Source organism: Nannobrachium achirus, assembly GCF_963921795.1.
Source record: "Nannobrachium achirus genome assembly, chromosome: 1".
Classification (NCBI taxonomy): Eukaryota; Metazoa; Chordata; class Actinopteri; order Myctophiformes; family Myctophidae; genus Nannobrachium; species Nannobrachium achirus.
The window spans coordinates 51,968,278-51,993,311 of record NC_137810.1 but is presented as its reverse complement, the minus strand read 5'-3'; the positions used below and the strand labels follow the sequence as shown (position 1 = coordinate 51,993,311).

At 43.7% G+C, this 25,034-nt stretch overlaps 1 protein-coding gene across 17 annotated transcripts in view; it reads right to left on the bottom strand.

Moving 5' to 3' along the window:
* Nucleotides 1-25,034, bottom strand: part of ssbp4 (single stranded DNA binding protein 4) — a gene marked incomplete at both ends in the record, with an annotated part of 170,691 nt that overhangs the window by 128,492 nt on the left and 17,165 nt on the right. For all 17 annotated transcript variants that reach the window (XM_080721764.1, XM_080721768.1, XM_080721754.1 and 14 more), the window contains 3 exons: nt 1,795-1,879; nt 13,597-13,658; nt 22,708-22,780. In XM_080721764.1, the coding sequence (XP_080577890.1) occupies nt 1,795-1,879; nt 13,597-13,658; nt 22,708-22,780 (220 nt within the window). The remainder of the gene's footprint in view (nt 1-1,794; nt 1,880-13,596; nt 13,659-22,707; nt 22,781-25,034) is intronic.

Genomic DNA, 25,034 nt, shown 5'->3' with positions numbered 1-25,034 from the left:
GTGTACGGCATGGATTCCTACACAGAGAGGGCAACTCTTTCAACATAAAATACGGCGTTCAGGAAGAGTTTTGACAAGGCAGTTCTCTTGAATGCTGCCTTCAGGTATGGCATGGAAAGAGGGAGCATTTTCATTTCTTTCACTATAGTAAATACGGCATCCATGGTCTGGAGAGGGCACTTTTTACAGACGGATTAAAACGGCAGGGGCTCAAGCCCCTTTTGATGTCTATGTGTGCATGTGCCTGACCAGGGCTCGTCAAATTCTAGATCTTGTTTTTGCGTAACATTATAAATGTTCTTATTTTGGTCACACGAGACCCCATTACTGGATGTCAAGTCTCCTGGATTTCTTCAGAATATCACGTCTATGACACTGATTTACTACGACACTGTGGCACATTAGGAATCCACCAGTACAGCGGTTTCTAAAACCTTTTCATTTTCAAGGACCACCATAACTCTGAGAGTGTACACACTAGGGCATTCACGACTAGTGATTTTTAGTATTCAAATTATTCGACCTCAAAGTATTCGAATAGTCGAATATTCGACAGGACTGGCCAAACTGTCAAATATTAAGTTAGCAAGAGGCGAACATTGTGAAAATTTTGCGAGGCGTTGTGAGCATGTAGATCTGCTATTTTCACAATATTTATCTGTGGAACCGAGTCACATTAAATGTAACACCTACAATTCCAAGTGCTTGTCAGGGTGGGGGTCCCCAGTTCAAATATTTTTATTTTGGGGGTCACGGCCTAAAAAGGTTTGAGAACCCCTGGTATAGAGCATTAACAAATTCATCCACCAGGGGCATTGACAAATCATTCTTATGACTTCCTCTCTAGCCAAGCTTTATAAACTATATATTTTTTAAATAGAAAACAATAAAAATAAGCGAATATTCGACTTCGGTGAACAACGTCGAATAGTGACTTTGATATTCAAATATTCGAATATTTGCCCTAGTACACACACGATTTGGTTCCATTTGTACACTCTCAGAGTTACAGACCTGTACTGGTCATTCAGGGCTAGCTCTCTATGTGTTTTTGATAATATCATTGGCCGCTCATTTGCATGTCCGTGGCAAAAATAGAAGTTTTGACAAAAATGTCTTCCACAAAGCCAGCATGGCGATGACCATTACGTATGACTCTTAATAAAAGATGGCATTTCCCAGTAGAACAAACAACTACCATTTGCTGGCATATCGTTTTTCAAACCCTTTCCAAACATTGATTTTGTCAATCATCTGTCCAGAATAAACAGTGTTCAGTAAAAGCAGCTCTAGTGCACGTAGACAGACTGGACAAAGACGGTATGAAGAGACGACAAACTGAAAAACAGGCATGTCATAACAAGAAACCAACCAGGCACCATGGCGGAAACGATAGCCTCCCACTCTTTGATACATGTGTGCGGTCTGAGGAGGTTTTGTTTTGGGCACGAGCACGTGTCGACATGACTGCGAAGCATCCAAGTGTGCAGGTACTGTCTGTGTGCAGCCATAGCCGAGTGGGCAGGGAGGCCATCGGGGGAATCGGAGGGTAACCGGCTCGACCCGTGGCTCAGTGTACACATCACATGTCCAAGAGCTCCTGAGTAAGACACTTAACCCCAAACAGCTCCCCCCGTGTCCGTGTGTGCCCTCTTCGAAGCCATCTGAGCAGCCATCAGCTTGGAGAAGCGTTAAAGAAAAGCTATTTCCCACTCCCGTCGGGGACCAGCAAACACCCCCTACATACCCGTAGCCCCCCATAACACAACTGACAGGTTGGTAAAGTTCACTCACATAGTCATGGAAAGCTTTGGCCTCGCTGGAATGTTCGCATGTCTCCCGCCGGTCCGGAGCCGCACAGTACAGATCCCAGAATACACTGAAAAAGAGAGACATAGATATGAAGACAAAGGAGCAGAAGAGAGGAACAAATCATTTTTTACTGTATGGTAACATTCAATGCTGCTGTTGTCTGCGTGTTCCTTGTGGTTATGCTACCTATGCTACCTGTCCCTGTGACGCGCACAACGATGAACTTATGCGTAGTAGACCCGCTATCATTTAGACCAGTGAATCTCAACCAGTGGTCCTTGAGGAGGTTCCAGGTGGTCCCCAGCTAAATTATGAGGAGTTGGTAACCAAACAGACCCTTATAGATCTTCCATTTGGTTTCATGTTACGCTCTCGAGAGTTAATTTATTGTTAAACATCTGCATTACTTAATTTTCAAGAAGTAAATTAGATAATATAGAAGAATTGTTATTTTGATCAACGTTCGCCTCATGGTACCAACATCAATACAACATGGAATTGTGACAAAATCTTATCCAACTACAACAACATATTCGAAGGTTATGGTCTGAGAGGTTAAATCTCATCAAACGGTGGCTCAAATGCTGAATAAATAATGGACGTGGATATGAAAATGGTTGAAAACCACTGTTTTAGACCAGTGAAGCTCAAGTTTTGTCATTTCAAGAACCCCCCACATTGATATGCAAAATTATGCCATAGCCCACGGACCCCCCCAGTTCATTCCAAGTTTATCTCTGGGATCCCAATCTAACACTGTAAAATGTGTTAATTTAATTCTCAGAATTACAGACCAGGTTCCTAAATACCAATCATTTAGCTGGGGCACCCCCTCAAAGACTCCAGGGGGTTCCCCCGACCCCAAATGAGAACCAGTATTTTTCTTTTAAGACGGTCCACCTCGTTCTTCTAGTCTCCGATCCAGAAAGTCTCCAGCATATCGGCAGAAACCTTGTATCTCCAAGTTTCAAATGTGTACGTTTTTTGGTAAAGCATAGCCCTGCTTCATCGATACAAGACCGTCGCACAAAACTAGTGAAAACAGCAGATCTACAAGCACACAACGCCTCGCGGTGCGAGGCGTTGTGTGCTTGTAGATGCTTGTAGATCGTTTTCACTAGTTTAGTATATTTTTTTAGATAATAAATATTAAACGAACGGTTTTGGACATACAAGGTTTTCACCCGACAACGACGATATACAGTAGTTTCGGCACAGAACGAAGACTGTGGCTAAACTCCTGAGAGCTCTTATCCAGCCCCGGGTGACCAAATGGAGGTGCTTTCCCTGTTCCTCCCAGCCTGCCGCCGAGACCTGTGGGTTAGCGACCAATCGGCTGTGATTATATTACTTACTGCCCAATCAGCCGTGGTCATATTAGCTAATTAGACCAATCCCCCTCCTCCAGGGCAGCAGAGGCCACCAGGTCCCACTCCAAATGGGCCCTTAATTACTGCGCTGAAATTAAGTACCTGCCCGGCTTGCCGCTGCGTGTTAAGGAGTTCTCGCTCTCTCGCTTTGATGATATTGATTTAATGGACAGCGCATTAAAATAAACTGCTGAATTGGGACTTGAGAAGGAAAAAAATCTAAATGTTTTACTTCTTTTCTTTTTGTTTTTTTTTACCGTGCCATCGTTCAAAAGTAGTAAATATTCTGTTATGTGCGTTCCTAGTGCTGATGTGAGGAAAAGCGGGCATTGAGCAGCCCTGACACTTGATGTGACAGACTGCAAAATGGAGCAGAAAATATTAGCTGATCGCCCATAACCGTGCGTGTGTCAGGAGAATCGCTCACCAGCAACCTGTCATACAAATGGTCATTTTTCAATCCCGGGGATGTTTGAGCCGCAGCCGCTGTGTTTTCGATGGCATGGTTGCACGGCGGGATAATGTGACTTCACTCTTATCTTAGGAGTTAAGAGCCATTTCCTTCTTTACGACTTGGAAGTTAAACTTACTGTAAATCACAAACTCTGCTGTGTCCTCTTTGTGCCTTTAGATTTTTTATTGTTTTTGGTGATTCATGCGTCGTCCGAGGACAAACCATGAAAACCAGCCTGTCATCTTTGTGGATCCTCCTCGATATGAAAAGAACAATAAACTGTGCAACCGCGGGGGCAGCGCACTGCTGCCAAGCCGAGTCAAAGCACATTAGTTAAAATAGAAGTCTGCTTATTATATGGGGAAAAGTTGAAAGATGAAAAAGACAAGAAGGCTTTGCCCCGAGGCGTCCAGACAAGGAGCAGATGTACAAGGAACAGAGGTTAACAAGCGAGTGGAGAGAAGGCATAGTGTGAGGCGTGTGTGAGCGTGTGCACGTGCGGCGCGTGTGTCATGGGGTCGGCTGGTGCTGCCCCCTGAGTGACTTGACAATAAAGCCTGTGTACATTATCAAACATATCAGTGGGTGTTCTATAATTCCTCCCCCTGGCCAGCCATTGCGCCTGATGGAGGGGAAAGGAACTGGTTGGAATAACGTGTTCCTTCCACGCGCTGCGTCCAACCGGGGAAGCTCCCCCTTGTCAGGTGATAAGAATTGGCTTGCTCAATCCTCATGCACTGAAGAAAGCATGAGCTCAGTTCGGGGCTCTCCGAAGGTTGGCAGAGGGGAAGCAGCGCCCAGGATTACAGCTTAGGCGATTGGCACTGGGTGCTGGCTGCGAGTGCGGGTAGACTGACTTGCACGGGAAATTAAATAGGACGCATATTACGCCTAATTTAAATTTAGTTGCGTGCCGTTGTCTCTCATGGAAAATTGCCCCGATCTACAAGCTCACGACGTGTCTCAGAGTGGCACGTTGTGAGCTTTTGGATCGACTGTTTTCGGTTCGAGACCCCATGTGCAGCCAAGTATATTTCAGGCTTAAAACTTTCTTCATTCCCTGAAGAACACCTTACCGCAGTGCTATTCAACCTGTGGCCTGTGTTCAATGAGGTGTGGCCTTATGGATACAAATGTGGCTGTTTCGTGTTTCCCCTTACTTTTTTAAACTAGTGTGTTACAAAATCCTTGTCTAAACGTCCAAAATAGGACCGCCATTTTTAGCTTGCGGCCCTTGGACTTTTGGTATTTTGCTGAGTGCCCCTGAGCCATCTTAAGTTGAGTAGCCCTGCCTTACCGGTTCGAAACGTTAGTTTTCATTTGAATTTTCATTTTCATGAATCCTGCTGCCTTTTCTTTACTTTTATACTTATTTACCAAGGTTAACAGCACCTCACCAATACTGGTGTGTGCCCTCCCCCCATTTACTGAGGTGGAAGCAAATCTAACTCAGTCGGTGCCATATTTAAAGTGGGACCTCTTATATTGCCGGTTCGCCAACAAAGGGTTAAAAAAATAGTGTGCACACTGGTGCACACATTCGTGCACAGATCATGCTTTTCACAGCTTTCAAACAAAAAATCCGCTTGGAAATCCGTTCAGGCATTCAGGAGAAGGCAGCCCTTATGTTTTCTTCAAATGTAAACAAACATGGCTGCCATGTTTGAAAGATGGGGTTGGTATGGGGGTTAACATGCAATTTCGCGATCGCAATCATGCCTAGTACACTGTTGGAGGTTCAAACTCTTTTTTTTTTTCAAAAATTTTTTTTTCAATTTTTTTATTTATTTATTTTTTATTATAAAAAAAAAAAGACGTTCAGAAGACGTCTGGCAGGGAGGTCCATAGTTAAAAAGACGTTTTTATTATAGAAACGTCTTTTTTGGCAGGGTATCCCTGCCCTGTTTTAAATATAAAAATAATACAGCCATGTCTTAGCTGCGATGGGGGAACATTGGCTGTCTCTCAGTAGAAGTGACAAATCATAACAAGTATTGTTTTGACATTGTTTGATGTTAATTAAAACTCAGAATACAGTCTCCTTGATCAGATACAACGGAGTTCGAATGGGGAGAGAAATGAATGTTAGGTTTAAGATACGGTATATATTTTTAAAGTTGCTATAGAAACAATATAAGTGTGTGATTGCTAACTAATTATGTCCAGCCACCCACACAGTTGTGGGAGGCTTCGTACTGTCTTGTGCGTGGTTACTGTACATACATACTTTATATATTTTGGGGGTTGTAATTGTTTCAGCTGCAAACTTACAGTACAGAACATACTTGAAACCGGCTGCCGCTGCAGAGCATTCCTCTTCGGTGTAAATTAATGTGTGTGTAGTAGGCAGGAGTGTGTTTTAAACTACAGCTTGAGGTCATGCAAATTCTGCGTCATCCATGCAAATGAGAAACCATCAGATTAAATAACATGAGGAGAAAGGCACTCACGCACACATGCATACAGACAAGATACACACGGTATGACTCTCATTTGCACATCCTTACGTGCGCGCACGCACGCACGCACACACGCACGCGCGCGCGCACACGCACACGCACACGCGCACACACACACACACACACACACACACACACACACACACACACACACACACACACACACACACACACACTTCAGGACAGGAAGGGATTAGTGTCCAGCCGTCCAGAAGAAGACAATTACTAAAATTAAATGCCATCACGATAATTATTTGCAATTAATTGGGGTTTGACAAAGCCAGTGGCTACAATGTGCCTTTCCATTTAAAACAGGGCAGGGTAAACAAAGAAACAGGCAGAAAGACAGTCAGACGCACACAGGCTGACGGTGTCGGGCCACGGCGATAATCCTATACTTGTCAGCCAGCGAATCAAAGGAGATAAGGGGCGGGAGAAAGAGACAACCACGCAGATGACGCCGTCTCCCGCTCATCATGTCTCTTGTTTAATTTTATGCCTTTATTGATAGGACAGTAGACTGACAGGATCGGGACTTGAACTCGCGACACACTCAGTCAGGCATCAGAGTCTATGTGGTATGCGCCTGGACCACTAGGCGCCCCTCATATTGTTTTTAAGTAGCTAAAATAGTTTAAGTAGCTAAAATAGTCACTACTTTTGTGCGACACTCTTAGGACTAGACTACGTGACAACCAGGAATAGTCTGGTGACCACCGGAGAGACGGGTGACAGCTGGAATGTAGACGGCACCCGGGAGCAGTTTGGGTTAGCACCCTAGTCTGTGTCTTCTGTGAGGAAGAAGCCCAACAAACCCACGGTTAGGCCTTTAGGAGGGCCTTTCCCTAATGGGACTGATTGTGGGTAGGTACTGGAACGTAAGTTGGGACTTGATCAACCCCCGGCTGGGTCACCCAAGTGAGGGGTATGATGTTGCAAGACCCGAAAGACACAGAGAGAGAGAAAGAGAGAGAGAGAGAGAGAGAGAGAGAGAGAGAGAGAGAGACAGACAGACAGACAGACAGACAGACAGACAGACAGACAGACAGACAGACAGACAGACGGATCCAGACTAGGGATGGGACGATATGAAAATGTCATATCACGATTATTGTGGCAAAAGAAATCGCCATTTACGATATTATCACGATAATCAAAATCCATTATCCTGGGGTGAAACATTTGAAAAAAAAAAATAGCAGATCTACAAGCTCACAAGCTTGCAGATCGGCTATAAGACATTTGATAGAAAGTGAAAAAAAGACTGTATCAAGTACGTATATTATGTACCTTTTACCAATTATAGACGGTTTAAATGGTACCGGATATGCAGCTCGGCAAATAAAAGGTGATTTGATCCCAGTGCATGACGATACGATTATCGTGAGTGGTTTTTTTTTATCACGATAAACGATAGTATCGCTTATCGCCCCAGCTCTAATCCAGACACGGTAGCACACGTTGCGACGGAAATCAGCTGCTGTGTAGGAACTACTGCAACAGGAGGTCCTATCTCTGGACTGTAGATAATAATCACACCAAATTCTGGGCCTTGGGTGCAAGAATTCACTGCGGGCCCCCCATCAATGTTAACCATTGAAAAATAGCAGATATACAAGCTCACAGCGCGGCACCGAGTGCCGCGCTGCGAGCTTGTAGATCTGCTATTTTTGAAAGATTGAGAAAATGCGTGCAAGAAACTTATGTTTCCATGTCAGTGGTGCTCAAACCTTTTCATGTCAAGGACCCCTAAAAGGATATGTATTTGGCCACAGACCCCCATCTCAAAACATTTCGTTCCAGGGACCCCCCAGAAGCAAAATTTGAGTTACCGTACAAATACATATATTCAAAGATTTGCACACATTTTCATGACTTTTCAAAAAATAGCAGATCTACAAGCTCGCAGCGCGGCACTCTGTCCTATCTCTGGACTGTAGATAATAAGGACAGGACTTGACAAGGAGGGGAGACAAAAAAAAGAGGCCTGACCGGAGGCCCCGATGAGTGATGCATATTGTTAACACATGTACAGACATACCAGCAGAGGAACATGTCGCCGCCGTGGTGGTGTTGAGGCATTCATTGTGACCGAGACCAGCCTAACTACGCTGGGTTACTCAAACGGCACGTACTTGATTCGGTTTCCTGTATTGACTTTACCGAGGCTCCTCCAGGGGCTTCCGTTTAAGATTGATCAAATATTTGAAAACTATGCGAGCCATGTTTTTTCCGTTCCGCAGAGAAACAGATGAGTATGAAGTGAGCAAGCAGAAGAGGTGAGGTGAGGAGAGACTAGAGGAAAGAAGAGCTACAGCGCTCGTGTTTCCCCGGTCCGATGCGTGCTTTTATACAAAGCGGTCGAGTGATTTAAGAGCAGAGAGAGGAGTATATAAAGAGATAGGGGAGGAGAGGAGAGCAGCTTTACAAAGCTTGTGTTTCCGGTCCGATACCTGCTTTTATAAAAAGCAGCCCCAGAGATTTAAGAGCACTGAGCAGCAGAGCCATGCTGTACAGTACTGTAGTTACACTCTGTTTACTCTCCCCCTTGCAAAGAGGAATTTCAGCTAGGGGCCATGACAAGAGATGATACCTCTACAAATGTTGTGTTCTGAGGTGTGCGTGAGTGCGTTGCGCGCATAAGGGTTGCGTTGTGGTGGGTTGGGTGCATGATGGGAGAGCTTGAGGATTCTGTAGCCGTCCAGTGAAAACTGGTTAAAAGCAATCGATTCTGGGGATAAGGAGGAGAGAGAGAGCGAGAGAGAGCGCCGGGCCGACGGAGGGAGAGCTAATGACACAATCAACACCTGCAGTCCTCCCTGAGACCTTTTCTTTATCCCTCCACCCATAACAACAGATGTGGATGACCCCCCACCCACCCTCCACCCAACACCACCGCCACCACAAGCCTACCCCTCCCCACAGCCGCTCTCAGACCAGACCACCGCCCCCCGCCCCAACAGGAAACTAGCTAGAGACAGACAGGGGCTACGAGGGATGGAGACAGAGACAGAGACCGAGACCGAGACAGAGACAGAGTGAGAGAGACAGAGTGAGTGAGGAGGGAAGTAAAGAGAAGGATTGGGGATGGGGGGGGGGGGGGGGGGGGGGGGTTCTCGGATTTGGCTGTTTAACACAAAAGGAGCCTGGAATGCAAGGAGTTAATCCATTCTGGGGTCTCTCTTCCGCAAACAAAGGACAGGCCTCCAGACAAAGGTTGAGGGAGGGGGAGCGCAGGGTAAGGGGGGCGGTGGGTGGGGGGGTTCGGTGGCTTTCCCCTACCATCTGGAGCTTTTGTTTGGGGGAGGGGGGGTTGTTGGGGGTTTGGGGGTGGCGTATAGGACCCCCAGCCCCCCTCCCCCCCACACACAGACACGCACACATACACACACACACGCCCCACCCCCAGTGAGTCCCATGTCCACGTGCTGCGGGCTCAGACAGACGCCCCTCGGCTAGGTCATACCGCACTGGGGCCCTGCCCCGCTCAGCCTGGCTAATCATCAGCCTGCTCTCCAACTGCTCTCACACACACACGCACGCACAGACGCATGCACGCACACTGTACACACACGCAGTGTCGCACACGCACGTACACAAGTACATGCTAGGTCATCCAAAAACATTCTGCTATCACTATCAGACATATACTCTCCCTCCTGCTCTCTGATGAAATATATCAATAAGGTCAGAAGGACGTACGCACAGTCGCACACGCTGCAACCGTTCCACTCCCCTCTTCCTTTCAGGCTCTCACGCACGCACGCACGCACGCACGCACGCACGCACGCACGCACGCACGCACGCACGCACGCACGCACGCATGCATTTTGCATCATCAGTGATGCGTTTTGCATCATATGATGCAAAATGCATCACTAGTACATGCTTAAATACTAAAATATCTCAAAAAACAGATTGAACACACAAAAAAACTCAGGATTGTGTTGATCGTGTCCCAAACAACAATAAAATAAGATAGGGTTGTCCCAGAGGTGAAGTGGCCCTTTAAGTAAAAGTATCAATACTGCAATACAGAAGTACTCTGTTACAAGTGCAGCAGGTCTGGAATTCAAAATGTACTAGAAGTATTGGCATCAAAATGTATTTAAAGTACCAGAAGTAAAAGTACTAAAATGTTTGAAAATGGCAGATCTACAAGCTCACAACGCGTCGCATCGCAACATGTTGTGAGCTTATAGATCGACTATTTTCAAAAAGCCTAGGTATAAAATAGGGCTAAAGTGGATTCATGTACGTTTTATAATATAATCATTTATATCTGCAAAGTAACTATAGTAACTAAAGTTGTCAAATAAATGTAGCGGAGTAAAAGTACAATATTCGGATCCCAGATGTAGTGGAGTATAGAAGTAAAAGTATTGGAAATTGAAATTACTCAAGTAAAGTACAAATACCTCAAAATTGTACTTAAGTACAATTTTAAGATGACAGTACCCCTTTAGCTACTTTACACCACTGCACACACGTACACACACACACACAGGTCTCCCTAATTCCCATTATTGGTCAGGGCCAAAGGCGAGAGAGAGCAAACGTATGCAGCGCTGTATGTTTGTGTATGTCAGTCTGTCAGTATTACTGGTAGCTGTCCAAAGTGGAGCGCTGTCAGCTTGATGGAAGCCAGCGCTCTCCAAAAGGACCATTATATGAACTGTGTCAACAGGCTGCAATATTACACCAAGTGGGACCCGCTGCAGTCCAATGAATGAATGAACGAATGAATGAATGAAGTCACAATCAGGGGGCGTCACACCAAATTCTGGGCCCTGGGTACAACTACAAGAATCCACTGCGGGCCCCCCATGAATGTTAACCATTGAAAAATAGCAGATATACAAGCTCAGATATACAACTTGTAGATCTGCTATTTTTGAAAAATTGTGAAAATGTGTGCAAGAAACCTACTATGTTTCCATGTCAGTGGTGCTCAAACCTTTTCATGTCAAAGGACCCCCGCCAAAATGATATGTATTTGGCCTAACCCTAACCCCATCTCAAAACATTTAGTTCCAGGGACCCCGGCAGAAGCAAAATTTGATTTACCGTACAAATGTTCGCTTAAAATATACATACAGTATATTCAAAGATTTGCACACATTTTCAAAATGGCAGATATACAAGCTCGCAGCGCGGCACTCGGTGCCGCGCTGTGAGCTTGTATATCTGCTATTTTTCAATAGCTAAAGTTACTAGGGCCCCTCCACCTTGGGCCCTACTAACTCAGTCCCAATTTCCCCCTCCTTGTGACGCCACCTGGTCGCAATCACTGCTTTGCTACCGGGGGCTTTTTGGGACGAGGAAGAAGGAAGGGACAAAATGACAAACAAAGCCCTGCCCCCGGTCGGTGCAGCCTCCTCTCAGAGCCCACCTCTTGTCCTTCCCGCCGCCCCCACACACCCGCCCGCCCGTTGCTGCCTGTTGCCTCTAATCTCCTTGCCGTGTCTTTCGCTGCTCCTGTATGTTTGGCTGCCCGGTTGCTCCAAACCTCCTCCTCCAGCTACCCCCCCCCCACCACCCCTGCCCAATTTCCTGCATGCCTGTTTGGTCTGCCTCTCTTTTCAGTGCCAGTCTACAAAAAACTTTTTGTCTGTCTGTCTGCCCGCCTGGCTGCTTTGTTTTGCACTCCATACCCCCCCGTCTGTCTGTCAAAGATCTTTGCCTGCCTGAAGGCCGGGCGGCCGGGCGGCCTGCCTGCCTGCCTGCCTCTCCGCCTCTCTCCCTCGTCTGGCTCTGAACTCAGGTTCTCCCAGGCTCTTTGGCCTGTCAGCTGGAAAGGGGAACCCTGCATTTTGGGTGTTCCCGACGTCTCCTCCACTTTAGACAGAGAGAAAACTACTGTACATGTCAGGGCTGTCAGCCCAATGGCTCCGTTCTCTGAGCCAGACAGAAAATACACTCTATTTATCTGGCATTAACACGTCTGACAGATTGCTTTAAAAAGCAGCGTATGAGTGGGAGGAAAAACACACGAGGAGCCCAGTTCAGTACAAGAAGGAGAATCATGTTTTTTTTTTGCACCGGATGGCGGGCCAGTTCCTCAACTCTGAAACCCACCTATGTGGGATAGAGGGAGCTGTGAGTGTGCATGACTTTGACTTTGATTAGTCCATCTGCAGTTTGACTCTGGCTCAGATGCTGAGGGTTTCCTTTTCCCTTTTTTTTTCTGGAAAGGTTCAGTTGAAATAACAGAGGTGGGGAAGTTAGCTGGCTTGTCAATCAAATCACATGGAAACCAAGGGAAGCAGTACTTAAACACGTGTGACACGATGCACTTAGCATTCCCAGCAATTACGCTGTAAAATCCTTAGTGTCCATTTAACTCAAAGAGCGTGCAAAATAAATACAACATTCTGTTACAACAGTACGCTCTCAAGAGTTACAGACTGATAAATGCACACACTGAGGACGTTACTGGGTCCCTGTCCACCCGGGCACATTCTTTTAGGTCATCGAGAGTACTTCGGCAGCACACACGTGAGCTGCTTGAAAGCGTATGTGCGTGAGAGGGAGAGCCAGACAGAGAGAGACAGGCAGACTTAGAGAGAGTCTGAGCGTGTCATTATGAACTGTATGCGTATTGGTAGCTGACCGGATAATGCTTCGGCCACAAAATCGCAACGTCCCCCGTTCTTATTCCTACTGGAGTCTTGTGTTGCATGTCGCTCCCCCTTTCTGCCCTGGTGTTTCCTGTCTGTTTTGCCTGACGGGGTCTGAAGGCCAATACGTGCTCCTGCCCGACCCTGGGAAATCTTGGTACAGTTCTTTATGTGACTCACAATTGTCACTTCGGAAATGTATGTGGATACATGATGAGATTTGTTGACTCGGCGTCGAATTCTGTGAGTTAAATTTGGTGAGGGGAGACTGCAGAAGACTGAGCAAAGTTATTGAATCCCGGGGCATCTGGAGATGCGCAATTGTCGAGAAAGAGTTGTGAGACCGCCCATCAGAAGTTCAGAATTACGTGAATTATATCACCTGCCTTTCCGAAGAAATGTTCGGATGTGGTAAGGAGCATGTACCGCTTTATAACGGCATGGCCTACACGTGTGGCCAGTCTATGAGGTCAGTCATTATTAACCTTTGGGCAAAGTTTCAGCCAAACCAGCCTGCCTCCATTAACTTCCATTTCAAAATGAGTTATAAAAACGTATTGATATTTCAAAAAGTATAAAACATACAGACCCTCTCCTAGACACCACAGCGTCACAGTGCCACGCCGTAACAAGGATTGTAATGTCCAATTTGTTTCTTAGTCATAAGGCGGTGTTGCACGCTGAAGATAGCAGCACTACAAGCTCAAAACGCATCACGTGATGATCACATTTGTGACACGTTGTGAGCTTGTAGATCGGAAAGATTAACGAAGCATACACCAGGCTTCAGTGGGGCTCTACACTCTCCTATCTATAATATCATTTAAAAAATAAAAACGTTCAAGTAATGGGTATTAATAGGTAAAATAAATTAAACATACCACCACCATGAGTGTAGGAATCCTGGAGGTTCCCCTAGTGTAATGTTCTTCTCCCATCGGATCTGGAGGAGAGACAAGAGAGGGGGCAGAGAGAGAGAAATAGGGACAGACAGAGACAGAGACAGAGAGAGAGAGAGAGAGAGAGAGAGAGAGAGAGAGAGAGAGAGAGAGAGAGAGAGAGAGAGTGGAAAGGAAGAGAATGGATAGAAAGAAGAATACAGAACAGAGAGAGGGAAACAAAACCATATTAGGCATTGCAGTATGACATGTTATTATGTACTGTAATGTTTGTTCAGTGAAACTTCACTCCAAACATACTGTACTGTAGACAGACACTATACTAACAGGTAGGCCAACTGTCAGAGAGAGAGAGAGAGGAACAGACAGTAATGGACACAGGCAGAGTCAGTCAGCAGTGCAGTTACCGGTAAGTGTGGATCAGACACTATGTCGTCTCCAAGCAGCGGCCCTCTCCAGCGGCCTCATAGACCCACGAGTTCCAGCCTCTATCTGGACACTGAGATAAGATCCGGCCAAAGATAGCAGGTAGGTACTCTGCTTTACACACTGGCGGGCACGCACGCACGTATGCACGCACGCACGCACGCACGCACGTAGTGTTAACGGTCCTCAGTGTTACAGTAACAGAATCTCAACCTAAAGATTCTGTATGCCCAGTGACATGAAGCGGTGCGTTTAACAAATTTCACAAAGAAATAGACGGATGACGGGCTATTTTATCGATCGCCTCACGTCATAACAATGTGATTTAAGTTCAGAGAGGTTTTTCTTTTAGGCTTTGGACTTGGATCCCGGGCACTGCCAACTCAGCATACGAGTATCAAGGCTATAGGGTAACTAAGTTGTGTGTAAGTAGTAAGTACTGGGAGCTGATGGTACTGGTAGGTGTTGCGCTTTACCTCAGCAATCCATCTCCCAGGGGTCTAGTGCATTGAAAAGGGCATAGACACACGCGTTCTCGTGGATACCAACAATATGCCACTCCCAGTCTCCGATTTACTTACTTACTTTCCTTTAACCATTTAAACTGTATTTACTTCATTGACTGGATTCCCCAGGGGTCTATAACTTATACTTTTTTTCCTCTACACCTAATCTCTTTGATTAAAGTAACCGATCTACAAGCTTATAGATGGGATATTTCAGATTATTTCGAATGTTCGACCCCAGAATAGGCACTAGAGTTCATGTGGTTAATATTATTGAGAGTATACAATTACAGTAATGGAACTAAATAGACTCATAAGGATCAATTTGCTTCCAGTTGTACACCATCAGAGTTACAAATGGATAAATGAATGATTTCACTGAGCACACACAGGCACACGTACGCATCCACACATCCCTGCGTGCGTACATAAGCCTGAGCCAAGATGCAGAATCAATTTCAAATATCAAAATCAAATTTCCGCCCCCTCAATGAATAAAGACACAGACTTGGAATCATTTCAAAGTCTATATTCAACAGCGTGTTCTCCATCATGGTTATGTGGATGCGGGACTGTTGAATTTAAACATGCTTAAATAGCACTTGGATGGTGAAGTACATGTGCACGATTGTGGGTGACTGGGTGTGTGTGAGAGAGCGAGAGAATGAGTGAGTGAGGGTGCATTCTACGTGCACTCTTAGGGAGGTACAGAGGCTAATTGAGGCGGCAGAGTCCAGATGAGAGCCTACTGAGCAGGTGTGGGCTCCCTCAGCACACCTGTGGGAATAGAACACCCTTATCTGTCCAAGTAACTGTACTGTACAATCCTGAGTGTTCATTTAACTGTACAGTACACTAGGGCATTCACGTATAGTGATTTTTAGTATTCTAATTATTCGACCTCAAAGTATTAGAATAGTCGAATATTCGACGGGACTGGCCAAACTGTCAAATATTAAGTAAGCAAGAGACGAACGTTGTGAAAATAGCCGATCTACATGCTCACAACGCCTCGCAACGGGCATGTAGATCTGCTATTTTCACAATATTTTATCTGCGGAAACGAGTCACATTAAAGGAGCTATAGTCAACTTTTTCATTGTAGGGCCGACACTTTGTTTACAGCCTAGTCTATAGACTAGAATGTAAACAAAGTGTCGGTCTGACAATGGCCAAAATGATTATTTTATCATTATTTTTACGCTTTTTGTGGTCATTTTTGAATAGAAACACATATATAAAGCTTATGTTTTTATAAAATATTTTCGAAACATTATTTTTATTTTAGCAATAGTAGTTTTTCAAGAAAAAGTTGAATATAGCTCCTTTAAATGTAATACATACAATTGTGCTTGTCAGGGTGGGGGTCCCCAGTTCAAATATGTTTATTTTGGGGGTCACAGCCTAAAAAAGGTTTGAGAACCCCTGGTATAGAGCATTAACAAATGCATCCACCAGGGGCATTGACAATCTAGCCAAGCTTTATAAACTATATATATTTTTAAAGAGAAAACAATAAAAAAATAAAAAAAGCGAATATTCGACTTCGGTGAACAACGTTGAATAGTGAGTGTTCATTTAACGCTGAGGTACTAAATAGTGAAAGGGATAAAGGAAAAAAGAACGGGATGGAGAAACTAAGGGGCATGGACAATGGTGGAAAGAAACTAAATACATTCACTCAAACACCGCGCTTAGGAACTTAACTTGAGTAATATATTTTTTTTTACTTCACTAATCCCAGACTATAATATAACTATAAATATATTATATACAATATTAGTCCACACCACAATTATAACTAGAAGAAGTGCTCTTCCGAGCACAGGTCTCCACCAGGCCACGCGTCCTGGTGGTGCTATAATAGGCAAATGTAGAAAGGTTGGCATGTGTTCTTCACCAATCTTAGACCTTTCATGGCGCCACCATGAGGCTGATTTGAACATTTTGTAGTGTAATTTCTTCCTTGGCCTTTTGCGAATGTGCATGCACAATTTCATTACAATTGCACACTGTGTTTGATTTGAGGCATTTTGTTCGAAACGGATCAATCCTGCAAAGTTTGGAGGCCAATCTTAGCCAATCAGGATGGAATATTTAATATGGGACAGATCCGTCTTGATCATATGACTGTAGAGATACTGTGTACTGATTTGTGTTAATTGTGGGTAAAATCTGAAGGAATAATATCCCAAAATGTGTCTTACATAAGTTGGCCTCCGGGTGGCACTATAAAAGGCTGATGTGAAAAATGCAAGGAAAGGGTTTTTCCTTGGCCTATAGGGAGTGCGCTTACAAAGTTTGAAACTGATCGGTGGAGTTATAGGTAAAACCACGAATCGGCCTGTTATAGCGCCACCATGAGGCTGATTTCAAAAATTTGAAGTGGCATTTCTTCCTCGGCCTAGTGGGAATGTGTGTGCGCGATTTCATGTTAATTGCACTCTGCGTTTGTCATTTGAGGCATTTTGTCCAAAATGGACCAATCTTACAAACTTTGAAAGCCAATATCAGCCAATCAGGATGGAATATGGAAATCAGACAGATCCGTGTCGATCACATGACTGTAGAGATACTGTCTACCGATTTGCGTGATTTTTGGACAGAATCTGTAGGAGTAGTGTACAGAAATGTGTTTTGCAAACATCGGCCTCATGTCATGGTGGCGAACAGGGCCATTTGAAAAATGTGGGGCAGAGGTTCTGAATTGGCACCCAGGGAGTGTGTGCGTTCATTTTGGCAGCGACGGGGCCAACGGTGCCGGAGATTAGCTGGTAACAAACTTGGAGGACGGACGCATGGACGGACGGACGGACGGACGGACGCACGGACGGACAGACGGACAGGGGCGAAAACATACTCTCCCCCTGCCTTCGGCTGGTGGAGACAAAAATTACAGTGGTGAATGCTATAGCTACAGTATAGTTGTTAGTTATAATTATATTCAGACACCTCTTTAGTCACTAGTTACTTTGGATATTTAGGTTATTCATCCAAACGATAAATCAACGAATACAAAATAAACAAAAAACTATTAGGATTCTGAAATGGCCATTCTGCATACTTACATGTATACTGTAGTATATCATTTTGACATCAATAGATTTGTACCCGGTCTTAAGAAGGATTTTGTATGCAGGACTGTTACTTGTAGCAAAGTATATTTTACACTGTGGTATTGCTACTTTTACTTTACGGAGTAGTTCTTCCTCCACCACTGGACAAGGGCAGGTTACAACACAGCAGAAAGCTGTTGAGGAGAAAACCCAGAAGAAGATGATCTGACCTCAGCCTGAATGTGAGATTGACAGGTGAATATTAACAGGGTAATTGAACGCTGAGTGATGTTGATGTGTACAACGAATCATGATTGATTGCGACACTTTGCTTCTGATCGCGCGGAGGAATTTCTCGAGACCTTGACGGCTATCGCTGGAGCTAAGAGCGGAGGCCGCGGAAGGTGGAGGCAAAATGTTGAGCAATCAAACTCTTCACCAACTGTAACTTAGTCTAACCACGGACCATGACGACATTTATATATCGTCGCTGACTCTCTGTCAGGCAGAAACCTTGTATTTTCCATAATTCAACTTGTAGTTTCACACAAGTGTCACACAAAATAAGCAAAAATAGTCGATCTACAAGTTCACAACACGCCGCGTGCGTCGCTTGTGGATGTACTCAATTAGCTATTTTTATCTTTCTGGGAGTTTTATAAATATTCAGCCAACAAAATGTATTAACAAGAGTTTGAGACTAAACAATAACTACATTGGATCCATTGGAAGGAACAGAGTTGTTTTTATTTTCTGTAAAGTAACAGTTTTGGACATACAAGGTTTCCACCCGACGGAAACGATGTGTCATGGTTTAAAAAGAAAGGTACTTGAAGCACGCTGCAAACATTTCAAGACGATCATGTGTACAACTGACAGATCAGATTGACTCGGTGTGCTCAGTATGCATGCCTTGTGGATATGGAATGTTTTGTGTGTCACAAATGCAACGTGTGTGTGTGTGTGTGTGTGTGTGTGTGTGTGTGTGTGTGTGTGTGTGTGTGTGTGTGTGTGTGTGTGTGTGTGTGTGTGTGTGTGTGTGTGTGTGTGTGTGTGTGTGTGTGTGTGTGTGTGTGTGTGTGTGTGTGTGTGTGTGTGCGTGCGCGCGCGCGTGTGTGTGTGCGTGCACGCGTGTGTGTGTGTGTCTCTCTCTCCAGGTATGAACCTGTGTATTATGTTTTAATTCCTGTTTATAGCTATGTATTTGTGCACGTGTGCGAGCGCACATGCGTGTGTGTGTGTGTGTGTGTGTGTGTGTGTGTGTGTGTGCGTGCGAGCGTGTCTCCAGTTGTGTGTGACCCAGAACTTAACCCCGTTCCGGCAGCTCACCAATAACACTCCATCTCTGGGAGGAGATTCGCCCAGAAGGGTTCTGCAATCAGCAAGACTCTCTTCAGTCCTGCTACTTAATCTCTCTGTGCTGTTACCCCATCTCTTCATATTTTAGCTCTTTTCCTGCTTGTTGGCAGTGGGGACAGCCTCCGGCCCTGCCTGCCTGCCTGCCAGCCTATCTGTCTTTGACAACTTACAAGTGAAAGAGGTGTTATACCATTTCCTACAGGTGTGGTGATCAAAAACATTAACATGAAGGAACAGTTCCGCCCAGATACCATCATCGTCAAAGATAATGCCACTGTTACGGCAGACTGTCAAAACATGTGTACAGATGTGCCACTTCAAAACCTCACACGTCCTGCCATTGGCAAGACAGTAGATTTTCGTGGGATTTGCAGAACATTGAGCTTGCAGATCAGCTATTTTAGCTATTTGTATGGCCTTCTCTGACTTTGAAGTTTAAATCTATCTATGAAGGTGGATTCTGCTTTTCAAAGGGGAATGGAGTGATTTCTTTCCATTTGCGGGTTTCTGCAAAAATACACTCCATTCTCCATAACATATTGAAAGGCAAAACAGGGAAAGAAACCTGAAAAAATAATTTTTCAGAAAATTTGCATGAAAAGAGCAGTAAAGCCAGAAGACCTGAAACGGCACATCTGTATCTCTATTCTAAGTATCTCTATTGTAAGTATCTCTATTGTAAGTATCACTATTGTAAGTATCTCTATTGTAAGTGTCTCTATTGTAAGTAGTGCTGTAGTACTGTTTATTCCTATGTTGGGGCAATACACCCTTTAAATCTTATATCTTTTAGGTATTTCTATCTTGGAATAAAGATCACCATACTAATACAGCAAGTGGGAGAACCCATAGTTAGGATAGCTTGTAGCTAGTTTTAGCTTAAATAAACGTTAATACAGTACAGTTTTTATCATGCATATTGCATATTCATTTAGAATGTGCGTATTGCAGTCTCCAGCCAATTAGAGTTGCCTATACAAGCGTGGCCATGGTGTAAACAGATATAAATCCTTATCTAAATAAGACTTTTATTTGTTTCTTGTAACGCTGCCAAGAACATGTAAAACCCTCTTTCACGTAAAGTACATTGTTAGCACTTCAGGCTCGCATTTGTTGTAACTTAATTAAAGTCCTTATGTGTTATTACAAACCCCATTAATCTGAAGCATTACAGTGCCACAAAGCCACACACAACAAGGATCGTCGGTATTGTGTTACGCTGGTGCAGCTTTTGTGCTTGAAGCACGAGATCCCACTAGTGCGTGTGCAGCTGAATAATTATTTTCACTCCGCCACTACCTAGCAACCGCTCGTTTCCGCGCGTCATCCATGCTGCGTGCCACATGGTAACTTTTCTTGCCCACCATGGCCCATCTCTGATGCAAGACACACCACTTCTGTGCCGCTCCACTCAAAAAAGAAAGAAAAAAATAATCTCAAATAGATCAATAGATCAATGTTGTCAGTATTAAACAGTGGTGGAAAAGGTACTCACATTTTATACTTAAGTAGAAGTAACAGTAAGACACATCAGGGTTCTCCATATATGGGCATACAAGGGACAAGGACGGAATGTGACGTCACAATATGATGTCACAACAATGTGATGTCAGAGGTCAGCTATAGACATTGAGGCGTTACCCTCTGACAGGCGTTACTGACCTATACGGTCGCAATCAATACTGCAATGTAGAAATACGTAAGTAAAAGTCTGGAATTTGGCATCATCAAAATGAACTTAAAGTACCAAAACTAAAAGTACAAAATGATTGAAAATAGCAGATCTACAAGCTCACAACAAATCGGCTATTTTCAAATAGCCTAGGTATAAAATAGGGCTAAAGTCGTTAATGTATGTTTTATAATATTATAATGTATCTGCAAAGTAACTAGTTTCCAAATAATTGTATTGGAGTAAAAGTACAATATTTGGATCTGAGACGTAATGGAGTAAAAATTGTACTTAAAGGGGCACTCCACCACTTTTCAACCTATCTTCATATAATAGGTCCTCACTAATGTTCATGATAAAATATCACAATTTTTTTCTACTCATTTCGGGTCTCATAGGAGAGCTGTGGGTGGGTCAAATCTTTCCTACCGGTGACATCATCAATGGGAAATGCAAGCTAATAGAAACTGGAGGCTTTCTATTCCTGAAAAAGTTGCTATGTTAAAGTGGAAGCCATTTTTCTCGTGATAATAAAAATATATATTTTTTTCAAAAATATATATAGATATTTTTTTGTCAAACGATGATGTCACCGGTAGGAAGGATTTGACAGCTCTCCTATGAGACCCAGACTGAATAGAAAAAAATGGTGCTATTTTATTATGAACATTAGTGAGGACCTATTATATGAAGACAGGTTGAAAAGTGGTGAACTACTCCTTTAAGTACAGTACTTAAGTACATGTACTTCGTTACTTTACACCGCTGGTATTAAAGTTGAATGACATGCACTGGCCTTTGCCAAGAGGGCCCTCTCAGCGTGTCTGTGAGTGTATTAAGTGGAGCTGAATAAAGGCAACAGGGCAGCGAGGTGTTGTGGAGGAGAAGGCATGGACACAGGGCCATTATCAGGAAGGACGCCCATTAAGGAAGAGGATGCTGCACATTAGAGACTTGAACTCACAGTTCAGGGGATAATGTCACACTAAGTAGTCCTGCAGACCTGCGTGAAAGTTACATTTTGTGGTTAACAATAACCACTTTAACAAAATAATTATAATAATCTAAATCAAGGGTCTTCAACAGGGGGGTCCGGGACCCCTAGGGGGTCCTCAGAGTTACTATAGGGGCAAAAAGAGCAGACTAAGTACAGAATGAAAGGTCAAGTTTATTAAGTATTGATGGCTCAGGTGGTTAAATATCTTAAAACAATTTGACATGAATCCAATATACACTGATGATCGTGCTGTCAAACAATGAAACTATAAGGAATCTCTGAAAAGGTTGTGGGGGTCCCTGCTTCGTCTCTCTCTCAACTAAGGGTTACTTTTATGTCTTTGTTACTGTCTATGTCTAAAATTGGCAAGGCCGGGTCCATGTGGTGATGTGTATTTTCAAATGTTTGAGATAAACTATTTGCCGCTGGTATACTGTAACAACCTGGTCCCGGCTCATCGATTTGATGATATTGCTATACTTGTTCTTGGGATAATAAATGACCTGATGGGATACAATGGTGAGATTACCCAACAGTTCCTTGACCCCGGGGCGGCTCGTAATGTGAATTCCATGTTTGGACATACAATAGAGTGGGAATACCATTCATCCGCTGACTACAGGAAGTCAATATGAAAAGCAGGGGCGTCACAAGGGGTAGGAAAGTGGGACTGAGTTACTAGGGCCCAAGGTGGAGGGGCCCTAATAACTTTATCTATTGAATGAAAAGTTGTGAAAATGTGTGAAAATCTTTGAATATATGTTTTTTTTTAAGCGAACATTTCTAACTAAAATTGTGCTTCTGGGGGTCCCTGGAACTAAATATTTTGAGAACGGGGTCCATAGCCAAATACATATCATCTTGGGGGTCCTTGACATAGGTTTCTTGCACACATTTTCACGATTTTTCCAAAAATAGCAGATATACAAGCTCGCAGCGCGGCACTCGGTGCCGCGCTGTGAGCTTGTATATCTGCTATTTTTCAATAGTTAAAATTCATGGGGGGCCCGCAGTGAATCCTTGTACACCCAGGGCCCAGAATTTGTTGTGACGCCCCTGATGAAAAGCACTTCTTACCTCTGACAGGAAGGTCTGTGCTGATTTCTGTGCGCCGACGTGCAGCAAATACTCGTACACATATAAAGCTAACCTGCAAAACAGACATAATGGAGAGGGGGGGGGGGATGGGAAACAGAGAGAGAATAGGGTGTCAGTCAGTGCCTTGATTAAAACTATTTACACATCCTTCCGAATGTTCGACTGTTCTTCGAAACTCTGTCCTTGTTCCCGGCTAGTTAATTCAAGCAAACGTGCAAAATGTTTTGATGAATGTTACCACTTTGTCAGGTTTTAACGGTGTAAAAGCTCGACATGCTCATTGAGGAACAGCGATTATGTGATGTAAGTTTGAAAATAGGCTAATAGGGCTAAAGTCGTCAATGTATGTTTTATAATATTATAATCTATCTGCAAAGTAAGTTAAGTAACTAGTAAAGTTTCCAAATAATTGTATTGGAGTCAAAGTACAATATTTGGATCCGAGATGAGAGAGAGAGAGAGAGAGAGAGAGAGAGAGAGAGAGAGAATAGGGTGTCAGTGCCTTGATTAAAACTATTTACACATCCTTCAGAATGTTCGACTGTGCTTCGAAACTCCTCAATCTCCCATTTAGTTTTTCCCGGCTCGTTAATTCAAGCAAAGGTGCAAAATTATAGCCGAATATTACCACCTTTTGCAGGTTTTACGGCGTAAAAGCTCAACGTGCTAATTGAGGAACAGCGATTATGTGATGATAAGCATTAATGGGCATCAAAATGTAAAACTAAAATACCAAAACTAAAAGTACAAAATGTTTGAAAATAGCAGATCGGCTATTTTCATATAGCCTAGGTATAAAATAGGGCTAAAGTCGTCAATGTATGTTTTATAATATTATAATGTATCTGCAAAGTAACTAGTAAAGTTTCCAAATAATTGTATTGCAGTCAAAGTACAATATTTGGATCAGAGATGAGAGAGAGAGAGAGAGAGAGAATAGGGTGTCAGTGCCTTGATTAAAACTATTTGCACATCATTCAGAATGTTCGACTGTTCTTGCGAAACTCCTCAATCTCTGCTTAGTTTTTCCCGGCTGGTTAATTCAAGCAAAGGTGCAAAATTATAGCAGAATATTAGCACTTTGTCAGGTTTTACGGTGTAAAAGCTCAACGTGCTCATTATGTGATGTAAGCCCTCACAATTCCGAGCTAAAGAGCCTTCGGTGGCACGGTGCCATATCCCCCTGGTTTGAGGAACTCCACCATTGAGACATGAAGGCTGAAACCATAACAATGAAGAAGACTCCCACAAAAACAAAAGACAGGAAAAATGCTCGCTCACAGCGGGAGTTGTTCCCCCGACCCCCGCACACTACAGCGCGCGGCTCTGCTGAATAACTGACATTCTTTGGTGTCCATTAGTGGTATCCTTCCAACATGTCTCAAGAGTTTTGGACTGGAGATGAACCGCCGTACACCCCCCCTCCGTGTTTTTATTTATGTCTGCTCGGGGCAAAAGTAACTAAACACTACTACAGTCTGCTCAACTGCATGCAGTACATCTAGTACTGTTACTCCCATACGATTGACTGGGCACTGGACACAGGCACCAGCATGCGATCAACCCTATGAAACCATCAGCGTTGAAATGTTCACTGTTTCTCAACCATTGACATAATTACAGGCGTTTTAAAAATGTTTCAATATATACATTGATATATATTTTTTTATGTATCAAAAATATGTTAAAATAATATTTCATAAGTCCATCAAAAGATGTTTAACCACAAAATGCTTAACCCAGAAAAAGCCATAGTGTTGAGGAAAAAACTTCAAAAACTTCAAATAATGACCATTCCAGTCTTAATTGCACGGGGTTGTCATGTACCAACAATACCAGATAATCAAGCTCAAGGTCAACCTGTGAGCTTGTAGATCGGCAATTTTAGATCGGTCCACAATTCATGTCTTATTTGTTAAATATTAATACAAATAAAATAAAATAGATATGACTGTGTTACGCTCTTATATGCGATATACCTGTATTATATGGTACATATCATCACTGTTGGGTAGAAACCTTGTATCTCCAAGTTTCAAATGTCTACGTTTTTTCGTAAAGTAAAGCCTTGCTTCATCATACAAGACTGTCTCACAAAACAGATCTACAAGCAGACAACGTGTGTTTGCAGATCGGCTATTTTCATTACAGATGAAAACAAAAAGAACGGTTTTGGACATACATGGTTTCCACCCGAGAACGACGATATAGTATAATATTGTTGTGGGAAGGTGGGGTGGGGAGGGTCCTTGAGGATTGTTCGAAATAAGTGGTCCAGGCTCCAGAGATAAAAAGCCATTGTTGCA